The sequence below is a fragment of the Myotis davidii genome, unplaced genomic scaffold (assembly GCF_000327345.1).
Source record: "Myotis davidii unplaced genomic scaffold, ASM32734v1 scaffold172, whole genome shotgun sequence".
NCBI lineage: Eukaryota > Metazoa > Chordata > Mammalia > Chiroptera > Vespertilionidae > Myotis > Myotis davidii.
In genome coordinates, this window is record NW_006284343.1 from 277,155 (window position 1) to 291,640 (window position 14,486).

General features: G+C 41.3%; 1 protein-coding gene across 2 annotated transcripts in view; it reads left to right on the forward strand.

Annotated features, from left to right (window-relative positions):
* MAP2K6 (mitogen-activated protein kinase kinase 6) overlaps positions 1-14,486 on the forward strand; it is a 95,910-nt gene that overhangs the window by 65,996 nt on the left and 15,428 nt on the right. For both annotated transcript variants that reach the window (XM_015570583.1, XM_006754585.2), the window contains exons 3-10: positions 5,669-5,717; positions 6,510-6,623; positions 7,929-8,042; positions 8,718-8,723; positions 9,052-9,168; positions 9,826-9,877; positions 12,252-12,379; positions 13,570-13,647. In XM_015570583.1, coding sequence (XP_015426069.1) covers positions 5,669-5,717; positions 6,510-6,623; positions 7,929-8,042; positions 8,718-8,723; positions 9,052-9,168; positions 9,826-9,877; positions 12,252-12,379; positions 13,570-13,647 — 658 coding nt within the window. The remainder of the gene's footprint in view (positions 1-5,668; positions 5,718-6,509; positions 6,624-7,928; positions 8,043-8,717; positions 8,724-9,051; positions 9,169-9,825; positions 9,878-12,251; positions 12,380-13,569; positions 13,648-14,486) is intronic.

The following is a 14,486-nucleotide window of genomic DNA, read 5'->3' on the forward strand; positions in this document are numbered from 1 at the left end:
TTTGGCTATTCAAGACCTTTCTCTTTTCATATAAGTTTTAGAATAAGCTTATTGATGTCTTCAAATAAACTTGCTGAGGTTTTGATTGGAATTGTGTTTAACCTATAGACTACAATTTAGGGAGAATTGGCATCTTTTACTAACATTGAGTCTTCCAATCCATGAACACAGTAGATTTCTCCAAGTAGTTAGATTAACTTTGATTGTCTTCATCAGTATTTTATAGTTTTCATCATACCATTAGGTTTTAGCCTAAGTATTTTTTTTTGCAGGGGGTGGGGGGGAGCAATTATAAATGGCTTTCTATTTTTTATTTCGGTTTCCACTTCTTTGTTATCAGTGTCTAAAAGTGCAGTTGATTTTTGTGTTGATCTTGTCCTGTGACCTTACTAAATTCACTTATTAGTTCTAAGAGATTTTGGTAGATTTCTTAGCGTTTTATGTGTAGCTATCCATGCCTTCTGCAAAAAAAAGAGATACTTTTATTTCTTCCTTTGTAAATTGTATTTTTAAACCTTTCTTTTCTTACCTTATTTCAGTGGCTAGAATGTCCTGTACTGTGCTAAGTAAGATCAGCGAGAGCAGGCCATCTTGCTTTGTTCCTCATCTTAGAGGAAAAGCATTTCATCTTTTACCATTAAGCATATTAGGTTTTTATAGATGCTTTTCATGAAGTTGAAGTGTTCTGGGAGTTGTTGTTTTTATCATGAGTGTATGTTGAGTTTTGTTAAAATTTTTTTTGCTCAAATCAGTTGCTACAACCACAGAGTCTTCCTTGTCCTGTTGATACGGATTATATTGATAGATTTTTAAAACTTTGCACTAGCCTTGCATACCCAAAATAATTCCCACTCAGTTGTGGTTTATTACTTTTTGTTTTGTTTTGTTTTATTAATTCTCACCTGAGATATTTTTCCACTGATTTTAGAGAAAGTGGAAGGGAGAGGGAGAGACAGAGAGAAATGTCGATCTGAGAGAGACACATCAATTGATTGCTTCCTGTATGTACCCCGACCAGGGCCAGAGAACCTGCAACCAAGGTACACGTCCTTGACAGGAACTGAACCCTTCAGTTCAAAGGTTGACACTCTATCCACTGAACAAACTGGTTAGGGTGTTACTTTTTTTTATATATTGTTGAATTCGATGTGCTAAAAATTTGTTGAAGATTTTTGTCTAAGTTCATGTGAGATGTTGGTCTGTAGTGGAGTTGTTGTTTTTGGTGTGTGCTATTATTTTCTGGTTTTGATATTAAGGTAATACTGGCCTCATAAAATGAGTTGGTGAGAGTTCCTTTTTTTTTTGGCAGGCACTATATGAAATAGGTGTTAAATTCCTTTAAAATATTTTGGAGATAAAATTGACATATAATATTATCTTAGTTCCAGGTATACAACATAATATTTCATTATATGCAATTCTTTTTTTTAAAATGTTTTCTAAAATTCTTCAGTGAATCAAAATGGGCTTGTGTATTTTTTTCTCTAGAGCTTTTTAACTACAAATTCACTTTCTTTAATAGTTACAGGACTAGTCAGCTGATGATTTTCAGCATGGATAAGTTTTGGTTGTTTGTGGTTTTCAAGGAATTGGTCCATTTCTTCTAAGTTGTTGAATTTATGAGAGTAAAGTTATTCGTAGTATTTCCTGAATATCTTTTAATGGGTTTTTCCCCTGATAGTAGTAATTTGTGTCTGTCTTGTCTCTTTTCTGTGTCAATCTTGCTAGACTTTTATTAATTTATTGATTTTTTAAAAAAAGAACCAACTTTCTTTATTTTCCTGTTTTCATTTTTATTGATTTCTGCTCTCTATTTTTCCTTTGGGGTATATTCTTCCATCAAGCTCTAAACTGTCTTATATTCCCTTTAAAATTTTTAATCTCCACCTTCTAATTTGCATTAATTTTCTATAGTTCATAAAAATTTGAAAACCACCATAAATCCTTCCTTCATACAAACAAATGAATAAAAACCCATGCAAAGATAAAAATAGTTTCTGTATTGTGTTTCCCCCAAGGGGTAGAATAAACCTTGAAAATACTTTCCTATTTCACTGTGTAAAGCATTATTGTAGAATATACCACTTTCGCTCATGGAAAGCCTTATTATTATAATTGTTATTTTAATACTGAGGCTTAAAGTTTTACTCCTAAAGAAGTGGCTTCCACATTTTGAATTTTCCTTGGCAATTATCTGAGGTTAGCTTGGTGACTCTTAGCATTTATACCCTGCCTCTTTCTGCTGTGCTACACAGAAATAAATAGCCCGGGACAGAGCTCCATTCTCTTTAGTTCCATGTGTGTGGTCCCTCTGCTTGAGCCTTTTCTTTCAGTAACTGATGCCAATGTGTCTTTGACTTAGGTTTCCGAACTGTCCCCTCACTTGACTGGCAGCAACTAATTCTACGTCGGTTCGGTGCCAGTCAGCGTCCTTTCACTTAGCCCTCACAAGAAACTCTCCCTTTATAAGTCAGAAAACAGACCTGTAAAAGGGTCAGGTGTCTTGCTCAAAAGCAGTTGAGCATAGCTTTGTGGGTAAGACTTCAGACTCTGGGGCTAGAATGCCAAGGTTTGTAGTTGGGATCTAAACTGCATGAGTTGAATACCTTAGACAAGTTACTTAACCCTTCTAAGACTGAGTTTCCCCTTCTGGAAAAAATAGGAATAAACGATGTGGTTGCAATGAAGATGAGATATCATAATCCATATTATGTATCCTAGAGCCTGTCCCATTGTCATTTCTCAGTGAAGGTAGTGCCACAAGTTGCTGTGATAATAATCACATGGGAGAACTGGATGCAAATTCAGGGTTCTCTGGCTCTCAAGTATGTCCTGTTAGCCACAGATTAGACGGGTAGAGACTGTGGCCAGACAGTCTCCAGCTATGAATGAGGGAAGTTGAGAAGATTTCATGGTACAGCTCTGGGTTCTAATCTTGCCATCTCTTAGAAAGGCCTTAAATTACTTCCTCTGTTTCAATGTCAGTTCTCTAATGTTGGATGGAAGAAGAAGACTTGTAACAATAACCAGTGAGCTAATTGCTCATGCAGTTTTTATAAATAAATAATCCTCATACACCAAAGCTGGTTATTCCTTTAAAACACTAACACTGGGTGCCCTTTGGAATACCTTCCAGGGAAGGAATGGTGTCACAGGCTTGGTTCTTTCCCCAGCGGACAAAAATATTGAAAAAGTGACAGAAAACATCCACCCACAGTATAAACCTCCTACCCAGAGACTCCGTGCCCCAGGCAAACTTACATGCCCAGCCTTGGACAGGACACAGTGTCAGCTAACCCAATCCCATCTGTCAGTCTTGGCCCTGTCCTTTGATGCTTTTGGCGGACCTGCTGAGCCCTGCGGCCTGGGGCATGGGCGGATTGATCATTTTCATTAGGGGAAGCCAGAGTGTTGAGAGCAGGCTCCGTGGGCTCAGTCAGACTTGGATTAGAATTCTGGGTTCACCACATGGGAGCAGGTTAGCTAAACTCATTTGGAACATGGGAATAATGGTACTCATAGGAAAGGGTGTATGTGTGAGAGTGTGTGGGGGGGAGGGAGGGGAGAGGGGAGAGAGAGGTGGGTTAAATAATTCATGAGTTGCAGGTAAAGCACCTACCCCAGCATTCAGCATATATCCTTTCCTCCTCAGGTCGAGACCCAGAGTCAGGTGATGCTAGTTTTATTTGCAGCTCTGTTGAGGACTGTGGCTTCAGCAGTTTCTCTGCACTTCATTTTCCTCAGCCTGAAAAATGGCACAAAAGCCTCCTCATCAGTAGAGCTATGGTGCAGTTAGTATAAAGCTGCAGTCAGCAAAATTTTTTGCAAAAGGCCAGAGAGCAAATATTTTAGGCTCTCTGGGCCACAGTGACCTCTGTCGGTTATTCTTCGTTGTTTGTATTTTTATAACCTTTAACTTGTAAAAGTCGCTCTTAGCTGGGCTATAGGCTGTGCTTTGCAGAGCCCTGGTGTGAATCCCAGACAAGCAGACCCGGAAGAGGTCTCACCCAGTACCCTCACTGGATAAAAGAAAGCGGAGGCAGCCCTTTCTGTTGCTTTTAAAAGGAAGAATACTGAACAATTGCCAAATTTTTTTTATATTGTTTATACTAGTCACACGTTTCAAGTAATATTTGTCTTTATATCGAAGTTCCACTTCTTTTAGGATGCACAAATAGTGACAGCTGAAGAAAAATAGCTTTGGAAAGCTTAAGAATAAGAACTCAGATTTTTACTAATTTAATTCCCCTGGACACATGTTTCTCAAGAAACATTCCCTGTTCAGACACACAACATATATAAAAATGTCACTGGGCGTGTCCGCATGTGCATGTGTGTGTGAGTGTGTGCATGTGTGTTTTTGTGCTCTCCTTCCCTCCCAGGTCCTGGTTTTCAGTTTGTCTAGGAAAACTTATTTTAGGTATTCTGTGCATTTCAAAGGGATTTTGAGGTGAGAGAAGGGTTACCAAGAAAGCCCAAGACTCATGTTTATATCTGTGTTTATATTCCTACGTTTCCCTCATTGTTTCCTTTCCTTAGTTGCAGCAGAAGGGGTAGAATTATAATCCATTAGGGTTGGGAAAAGTTATCATTGGCAAAGCGTTCTCTTCTCTCTTCCTTTCCTCTGCCCTGCCTTCCATCCCGCCTGGTATTTTTCTAGAGACAGCACTGGCATGGACGGCCCCTCAGTTGCTCTATTATTTGGCCATATTAACAGTATGTTTCCTGGCACATACGATTTGTGTCGTGATGTTTTCGGTGCATTTATTTCAGGAAAATGCTTTTCTAAGCTCCTCGTTAGGAGCAGAGCCAAAGCCAAACATCTTTCTCTTAAGTGGCTTGATATCAATCCAGGCAGCAGTGAAGTAGTAGAAATAAACACACGGCCGTGCTCTGTCTTACGGAGACACGAATTCAGCAGGCCTCAGGCTGCTGGGCTGAGCCTTGGATGGTATGTGCACTCTGTAGAGAACTGTCACAACTGAATTAGGCAGCCTGATAGAAGAGAAGGTATCCTGACCTGGAAATCAGGGGGCCTGTGCTCGCTGTGACCTTGGACAAGTCATTTCACCTCTCCAGACCTTTTCTCCCCCATTTATAAAGGCAGGGACCAGATAGATTTTGAATTCTTATGGTCTGTGAATTTTGTGAGTTAAGATAATCATTTTGCCAATTATTGTTGTTGGTTTTTTTTTTTTTAAACAGTTGTGGAAAAAGTAGGGGGTTCACTGGGCACTTGGTGTTCTTGGATGAAAACAAAATTTGAGGTGACCTGGAATAATGTAATTATATAACTATACTCATGTGGCTCCTATTTGTTGGATATTTACTGTATGTTAGGCTGTACATTTACTGTACATTCTGCTAAACACTTTACTGGGTACTCTTACTCTCTTTGAGGTAAGTATTTGATACTCCTACTCTATGAGGCAGGTATACCAATATTCTCACCTTAAAGAAGAAATGGAAGCTCCAAGAGATTAAATGATTTAAACCCAGATGTATTTTATTCCAAATCCCACACTGTGGACACGTGTATGCTGCTTTATGTTACTCAGAGACTTCCTCCTGACTTCTAAGGAAAAATCTTTCCAATCACATTTGATTTGGGAAGGACATTTTTGACTAAATGCTCACGTTTTCCCCCTCCCTCCCTTGTTTTCCTTAGGCCGCCTCGAGATTTAGACTCCAAAGCTTGCATTTCTATTGGAAACCAGGTGAGAAAAATCGTGTCTCATTGAAAAATATTTCCTGTAATATTTTGTCATGGGATAGATCAGAAAGTTTGAATTTAAAAAGAAGTAGTATGTGGAACTCTAGATAAAAAAAACTTCAAGGTAAGGTAAATATATAGTTATTTAAATAAATGTATATTTAAATATGTTTTTATTGATTTCAGAGAGGAAGGGAGAGGGAAAGATAGAAACATCAATGACGAGAGAGAATCATTGATTGGCTGCCTTCTGCACACCCCGCACCGGGGATTGAGCCCACAGCCCAGGCATGTGCCCTGACTGGGAATCGTACCGCGACCTCCTGGTTCATAGGTCACCGCTCAACCACTGAGCCATGCTGGCTGGGCTTGATATTTTGAATGTCGAGTTGAAATCAGGGTGTTATGGTCCTGATGGAAGGCAATTGAAGAGAGTAGATGATTCTCTGTGGGGAGGGTGTATTTCTCAAAGTCCAAGCACAGACCTAGCTGCCATCAGTCAGCACATACACATGTATTTAAGGAGGCATGGCTGACAAACCTCAGTGTAGACAGCTTAAACGGAGCAATTTGGAAGCTAAATTAGAGTTGGATCTCTATGTCTCCTGTGACAGGCAAGTGACATGCTTTGGGAGTCTAGACATCTCCCAATGCTTCTTACTTTCAGTGACTGCTTGAAAAAGCTTCTGGACCAGAAATAGCCCTTAGAATGCTGGGAGAAACCAGAGAGAGGACAAGGTAGTCTACTGTTAAGTTTATTTTTCTCTGTCTTATTGCATTCTTTTTTCTCCTGCAGAACTTTGAGGTGAAGGCAGATGACCTGGAGCCTATCATGGAACTGGGCCGAGGTGCGTACGGAGTGGTGGAGAAGATGAGACATGTGCCCAGCGGGCAGATCATGGCAGTGAAGGTAGAGTTGACGTTCCCCAAACATTTTCTGTCTGCGGTGTGTACATTTGCCCATCCCCACTGCAAATCAGCTTTCTTCATAGAAGCAAAACAATCTTTAAAGGGTGGAGCAGAAAATATTACTTGTAGGGAACAGATTGCCCTCCAAATGTGTAGAAAATACTTCCTTAATATCACCTATTACCAGCTCTAAATTAAGATTACCTTGATTGTCTTGAAGTTGTCTTTTTGTTTTGTTTTTTTGACCCACTGTTGGTTCTTCTAAATAGAATCTAAACAAATGTTCACATATTGCATTTGGTTGTTATGTCTCAAAAGTCTCTTTTACTCTACATGCTATTTCTTTTAAAGAAGTGTCCCTAAAAACCAGGAAACCAGAACTGAGGGAGAGGAAAATTGTCTCCACTTGTGGAAGAAAGGGAGGGTAAAATACATCTTGAGTGAATTTGCATAGTTTCTGCCCTATAAAAAGAAATGTATAATCATTGCATATTTCTTGAGTGGATGCTGGGAGGACCTTGGCGAATCGCCGTCTCTAGATGAACTAATAGATTTGGGCCGTCGTGAGGAAGTGTGGGTGGTCAGATGACTTGGATCCCTTTGTTTTTGGAGAATGGAGATACCTTTTCCCTACCTTGTAGATTTTTCAGTTTGTTCTCTGCAGACTCTTTGCTGAGTAGGCAGAAAATGTGAATGCCTCGTGAAGTATTGTTCCTGTGATTCAGTGAAGTAATCATATTTCTGTAAGGCCCTGTTTGCTGATGTGCGAGGTTCCTCTTCTCCCACAAGCACCGGGATGTGAACGAAGGATTTCTCCATTTCTGTTTGATCCCTTCTATTCCCCACAGCTGTATCAGTTCTCTTACAGCTGCTGATTAGTCCAACGATTCTTACTTGTTGGGGCTTTGGGCCTTTATTGGACTGCGATTCAGCCGGAGTAATTCCTACTGTGGCCTCTTTGCACTGAACAGACATAATACAATAAACCAGACTGTTTTTGTGATTTGGAAATACATTTCCGAACACGTGCACATTTTCCAAAACATATTATCAGTTGTTTGGGTTGTTTTTTCCTTTTGTTGAACCAGAGGTTATTTGGGAAATCAAATGAATAACAATCTTCCTTATTTTTCTTTTGTTACAAATAGCCAATCACTTAGGGTGGCTGTTCAAAGGGTTGTTGCTAGAAGTTGTGCCGTGGCTTTGTGTACTATTTTCAGGAGGGGACTCTTTTAAAGTCCCTGTGGTATTACCTGCTTCATCCTCAGAGCAGTAACCCTGCATTTTACCATGCATTCCCACTCAGCGGATCCGGGCCACCGTGAACAGCCAGGAGCAGAAAAGGCTACTGATGGACCTGGATGTCTCCATGAGGACGGTGGACTGTCCCTTTACGGTCACCTTTTACGGCGCGCTCTCCAGATTGGTTTTGTAGGTTGCAGAGCCATGTGCCTTAAAGGAATTATGGGTGTTAAAGAGTCACTCACGAAGAAGTGCCTCTGACCACATAAATGCCATGCACCATCGTGGTCCTCTTTCTGGATGGACAGGTCTCCTAGAGTCTTGGGCTTTGCATCGATAGCACGATGCCCCGGTGCAAAGATGGCGGAGATGATGGTATTTTCAGATGTGTAGAGCCCTGTTCAAGACGCTGTGGCTCTTTCTCCTCTCTGTTTTGCTTTGTCTTTTGGCAGAACTGTCTATTTCAATTGTCGATCGATTTGGATAGAGCCCTAAAAATATGAAATATTCTGCCCTGGCCGGGTAGCTCAGTTGATTAGAGTGTCATCCGATATGTCAAGGTTGCAGGTTTGATCCCTGGTCAGGGCACATGTAAGAATCAACCAATGAATGCATAAATAAATGGAACAACAAATCAATCTCTCTCTCTCTCTCTCAAATAAATCAATAAATTAAATAAATATTAAAAAATATCTGAAACGTTCTGGCCCTTTGGCTCCTTGCTACGTTTTATGTAGCCTGCTTTTGTACCATATAGACTTATATTTCTCTCTTTGCTCTACCTCTGTGTTTACAATGCTTCAACCTCACTGTTCAAACCAGCCTTTTGATTGACTATGGCCAGTGCTCCACACGGGAGGTCAGCCATGGAACAGGCTTCTAGACCTAACTCCTAGGGGCAGTCCCAGTAAAGGCTTGGCTTTGGGGCATTCTGCTGCTTGTCTCTCTGAGTATTTTAGTTTTCACTAAGGCGTAGGTGATCACATGTCAGTTCTGCTTGGCTGTCTGCTAGTTTGCTCTTTGGAGATCATCTTTCTTGTTTAATGAATTCCTGAGATTTTGAAGAGAAACTGTCCATTTCCTTTGAAAACTCAGGCAAGAAGTAGTTCTTCCTGACAGGTGTGCACTGTTCTCTCTTTTTCCCATTTCCATCCTCTCTAACCATCTCTGAACCCATTGTTCTCTAGGGTGATGTTTGGATCTGCATGGAGCTCATGGATACGTCGCTAGATAAATTCTACAAACAAGTGATTGATAAAGGCCAAACCATTCCAGAGGACATCTTAGGGAAAATAGCAGTTTCTGTGAGTACACAATGGATCCTACAAAGAGAGCGTGAGACGTCTAGGCCTCCTGTGTCTTTGTGTCCCCAGTATGAGGACACGCTGCCGTAGAGCCATCGAGTACATGTTGAATGCAAGAGTGTACCTGCGGATGGAGAGATGAATGCTTTTCTCTCTGAGCACTGCAGCAAATTCGACCTCTGGTTCAGTGTGGTAAACTCTCAGTTCAAGTGCCTCTCAGTTGTGCCTTCATCTGCTATGACTGCGTTCCTGGTGCTATATTCTGACATCATTTAATTTTTATTTGTAGATTATTACACATTTTCATAGGACTCATAAGCATAGAAGGAAGCAGAAAAAAATGAAATGGAAGGAAGGTGTTTGCCCTTAAAAGCTATTGAGGTTAAGGAGGGTGGAGAGAAAAAAAAAATGCTGAGACCAAATGAAAACCAAGATAAAGGAGTGAGACGTACTCTCTGCTATAGGATAGAGTCCTCTCTCGTGGGTAGAACGTAGTTCGTGTAACTTCCTGTGTATTTTTCTGGAAAGGACCACCACTCTCTGAGAAAATACTTCACCTCGTGACCTTAAGGCAGGAATAATCATCCTGGGTATGCTTATCATTTGATTTCTTTCCAGGGATGGGGGACATCACTCTATCCTGTGTTTCTCTTGCAGATTGTTAAAGCTTTAGAGCATTTGCACAGTAAGCTCTCTGTCATCCATCGAGGTAAGCATCCTGGGGCTGCCCTGGCTGTTCCTCTCCTAGAGTTTGGGTCTTTGACTTGAGTTCTCCGCCACAATGGAAGGGAGTGGGATTGAGTCAGGCAAGAGCATTGCAGGGTTTGCCCTTGGGACTGGATCACAAATCCTACACGTGGCTCTTCTTTATCCGAGGGCATCAGAAGGCATGGGCTGTACATTACACCTTAGTCAAATATAAAATACCTGTTACCAAGCAGAGCTGTGGGATCACCCGATGGACAGTTCCAGAGAATAGGGTAAAAATTCATTCAGCCTGGCCGTCACCTGGGAGCTTGTTGGAAAGTAGAACCATGGGTCACAAGACCAACTGACTACGTTTTAACCAGATGGTAATTTCTGCGCACATTCAGGAGTGAAAAGGTGTGGTCTAAAGCACAGCCTTTTCAGACTCCAGGAGGCAGGATAACGGAGAACAGTGGTAGACGTGTCTCTTCTTTCTTTCCCTCCTTCCCCTTTTCCTTCCTGTTATCTCTTTATCCATCCACCCACCCATATATCCATTCTTCCATCTTTCCTCAATCCACATATCTACCCAATTCTCTCTAATACTCATTTCACCAGCAGTATGCAGCACTATATTTTTACAGCCCTGTAATAGATGCCCTGAGAGGTATCTGAGAAGAAAATCTATTCTTATTAATGTTCTACATAGGAATTCTTGATAGGGAAATAAGCAGATATACAACAAACCCATGAAAGCACATGAGAAATATGCAAGTACCAGGTAGGAAATTAGTATAGGTAGAATATAAAACAAGGACATGATTTGTTCAACCAGGTTTTTGGAAAAATTAATGGAAAGTATTGATAGCTAATAAGGCATTGAATTTGGTAATTTCTATGTTCTCTGAGCCAGAAAATAATGTGAAATGCCTCCAAAGGATGCCTATTGCCATTGTTATTCTTAAAAATTGGAAAAATTGGAAGGAGGAAGAGGAGGAGAAGAAGTGGGACAGAGTCCAGATAGGAAGAAAAATGTGGATTACCAACAAATGTGAACCCAATTGATAACGGTTTATTTTAAAATGATGAAATATTTCATCATATGAGAGAATGTATATACAATTAAACAATAAGGGAATGAAATGCATGCCTGCCATTCCATTGAAGGGGGAATTATAAAGCATAATTGTAAAAGTTTTTAGAATAACTTTTTTTTCCTGATTACATGGACTTTGTGAATAGTGTCCCAGGGGAACAATGCACTATAATTTTTAATTCCATTATCCAGAGATAACAATAGTTCATCTACTTGGGCAGGTGCCATACCTTTCCCAACTTAAGGATTCAGCAATACTCCTCCATCCACATGTATATTCTGTGACCTGCCTCATGGACTCAGGAATATCTGAGTTCATGATGAGTTCCACTCCGTGACCTCTGACACACTTCTTAAAGGCGCTTCAACCAACACTGGTTGGGTTTATTGTATTTGGTATATTGTTACATCACAGTGTGCCCTTCATTCCATGGGCTATTATTCCTGCACTAACTGTGCAGTAGATCATTCAAACTGGGCTTTTAAAAATTTTGTCATTGTCATAAGAACACTTCACGTGAGATCTCCCATCATAAGAGAGTTTTAAGTGTACTGTATAGTGTTGTTCATTACAACGGTGTCCAGCAGGTCTCTAGGATTTATTCAGATAGAATAATTCAGACTATGCCATGGAATTTGGCGTTTGATTCAGTAATAATTTCTCAAATTCTTACTATATGATGGGGGTTGGGAAGAATAAAGATGATAAAATAGAAGAAACAATTCCTTTTAAAAATACATATATTTTTATTGATTTCAGAGAGGAAGGGAGAGAAAGAGAGATAGAAACATCAGTGATGAGAAGGGAGAGAAAGAGAGATAGAAACATCATTGATTGGCTGCCTCCTGCATGTGCCCTGACTGTGAATACAACTTTGACCTCTTCTCCCTTCCCTTCTTTCCCACTTCCTTCCCTCCCTTCCTTCCTCCCTTCCTTCCTTCCTTCCCTCCTTCCCTCCTTCCTTCCTTCCTTCCTTTCTTCCTTCCTTCCTTCTTTCCTTCCTTTCTTTTCTTGTTTTTTTGTTGTTGTTGTTGTTGTTTGTTTGTTTGTTTGTTTTTATGAAACAGTTCTTATCCATTGGTGGCTTCACACAGTCCTATGAGAAAGACAACCCATGAAATAGAAATCAGGTTGAAAGTAAGAAGTATGTCAGTGAGTCAAGGGTGGCATTTACTCTTGTGTTGGCCATGGGGAAAGGAAGCTGAGGAGAAATGGAGATTTAGGCCCTCTGGTGGTAGGTAGGTGCGATGCATCCTCAGAGCAGGCTGGGATTACTCCTCTCCTTGTTCTTGCTTTCAGACGTCAAGCCTTCCAACGTGCTCATCAATGCTCTGGGCCAAGTGAAGATGTGCGACTTTGGCATCAGTGGCTACCTTGTGGACTCGGTGGCTAAAACTATCGATGCAGGATGCAAACCGTACATGGCTGTAAGTCCAGGGCTGGGGGTGGCATCAGAATGCAAACCGCGCCAGGAAATGGGAATTGGATGGCTACAGGAGGGGAAATGGAAATATAACTAAGACCCAAGAAATATTCTGCATCATCTTTTTTTTTCTTATATTGCAAGTGACTGAGGATTTCAGACAGGAAATATATATATATATATATATATGTATGTATATATATATATATGGCAAAAGGTATATTGTTTGAAACAAAACAAACAAATAAAAAGATATATTGTTTGAAAAACATGTCAATAATGCATGCAGCCCACACATTTTCCCACCCTGAGTCGCAAGGGCGTGTCTCCTTGTTTGTTAAAAACAAAACAGTAAAAAGAATTTAAATGACCCAAGTGAATCATTCAGGTTGGTCTGGGAGAAACTCATAGCTGTGAGGATTCACTGCCCTCAGCAGAGATCTGGGGGTCCCCTTCAACTTACAGGACTCCTACTGTTTTCAATGTTGAAATGGACTTTGTGTTTGAAATTTAAAAACCTCTTATCCCTGTTTAACTACAAGTGGGTTAGTTTATTAACACCAGACAGTAGTCCAGGAATTCTTACTAATTTTTTTTTCTCACTGAGTTCTGGACTGTTAGACTGTTGGTGTTTGTTGTGAGTTTTTTTTTTATGGTTTTTCCTTTCTTTTTTTAAAAAAAATATTTTATTGATTTCAGAGAGGAAGAGAGAGAGAGAGAGAGAGAGCAAGAAACATCAGTGATCGGCTGTCTCCTGCACGCCCCCCTCTGGGGATCGAGCCCACAACCCAGGCAAGTGCCCTGATGGGGAATCGAACTATGACCTTCTGGTTCGTAGCTCCATACTCAGTCACTGAGCCACACTGGCTGGGCTGGACTGTTGGCGTTTTTAACAAGGAACAGTCTAGACTGGCAAAGCAGCTTGATGTCCTGTTTCTTCTGAAGGAAAATGAAAACCAGTTTTGAATTGTGAGGGGACTGTAATTTATTCTTGTCCCCAAGAAGAAGACTAATGTAGAATGAGGGCAAGAGCTGTGGCGGCATTGATATTTATTGTCATTGGTGAGCCTGCTTGCCCTGGAAGGCAGCGTTTACAGCTTCAGACAACTCACTTGGCAATGGGTGCTGCCCTCACCCCCAGAGACTTTACTGAGCTAAGAATGTCACCTCTGTCTTTTTCTGTCTCCTCTCCAGCCGGAAAGGATAAACCCGGAGCTCAACCAGAAGGGCTACAGTGTGAAGTCTGACATTTGGAGTCTGGGCATCACCATGGTAGCGCATGATAACCATCGTGGGCGATGAGGTTCTGGGCAGACGTCTTATGTGCTGGTCTTGGGCATCCTTTGTGCCTGAGATGGCAGGGGGTTCTGAGTGGCAGTGGCTTGCAGTAGGTGCAGGAGGAATGCAGAGCTGGGATTGGGCAGACCCTGTTGTGCTCTCTATTCCACCTCTCAGTAGCCGTATGCCCTTGCGTAGGTGATGGACTGTCCAACTGTTCTCATCTGTAAAATGAGAGGGTCCAACGACAGCTCCCGGTAGTTTTCTTAAAATTAAATTATTCTCATCAAGGGTCAAGGAAGCTTAAGCTGCTCAAAAAAGTGCCAGTGTGTGTGGACCCTGTACGAGCTGTGTCATCCAGGACTTGTGCATCTCCGAATCTGGCTATGACAGACGTCTTGGCTGCTGAGGTCAGGTGCAGGGAAAAGACATGATAAAATAGTGTGATTTCCGGAGGCTCAGCCCTGAAGTTCTCCGATCAGTGCCTGGTGACTGACTTTAGTGACTTTAGTGATGCTCACTGTACGGCCAGGGCCTGAGTTCTCCACTGCGCTTCTGGCTCCTTCCCAGGCGCAGCAGCTGTTTAATCTGCGAGTTACTTCACGTCCCTGCCCGGCAAACATGTGATCTATGACAGCAAAGCGGCCTTTATTCAAGTCCAAAAAAAGATCAGTCCTTGGGTCCTCAGTTGTTTTTGTTTCGTTCCCGGAGGGACCTGCAGGTGGCAGCAGATGTACACAGCTCTAAAAGTCTTAGGGCCGAGAATCACTTTTCGGACTGAAAGGTGGACAACCTGGTTGCTTTAAATCGCGAAGTGTAAGACTGCGGCCTGT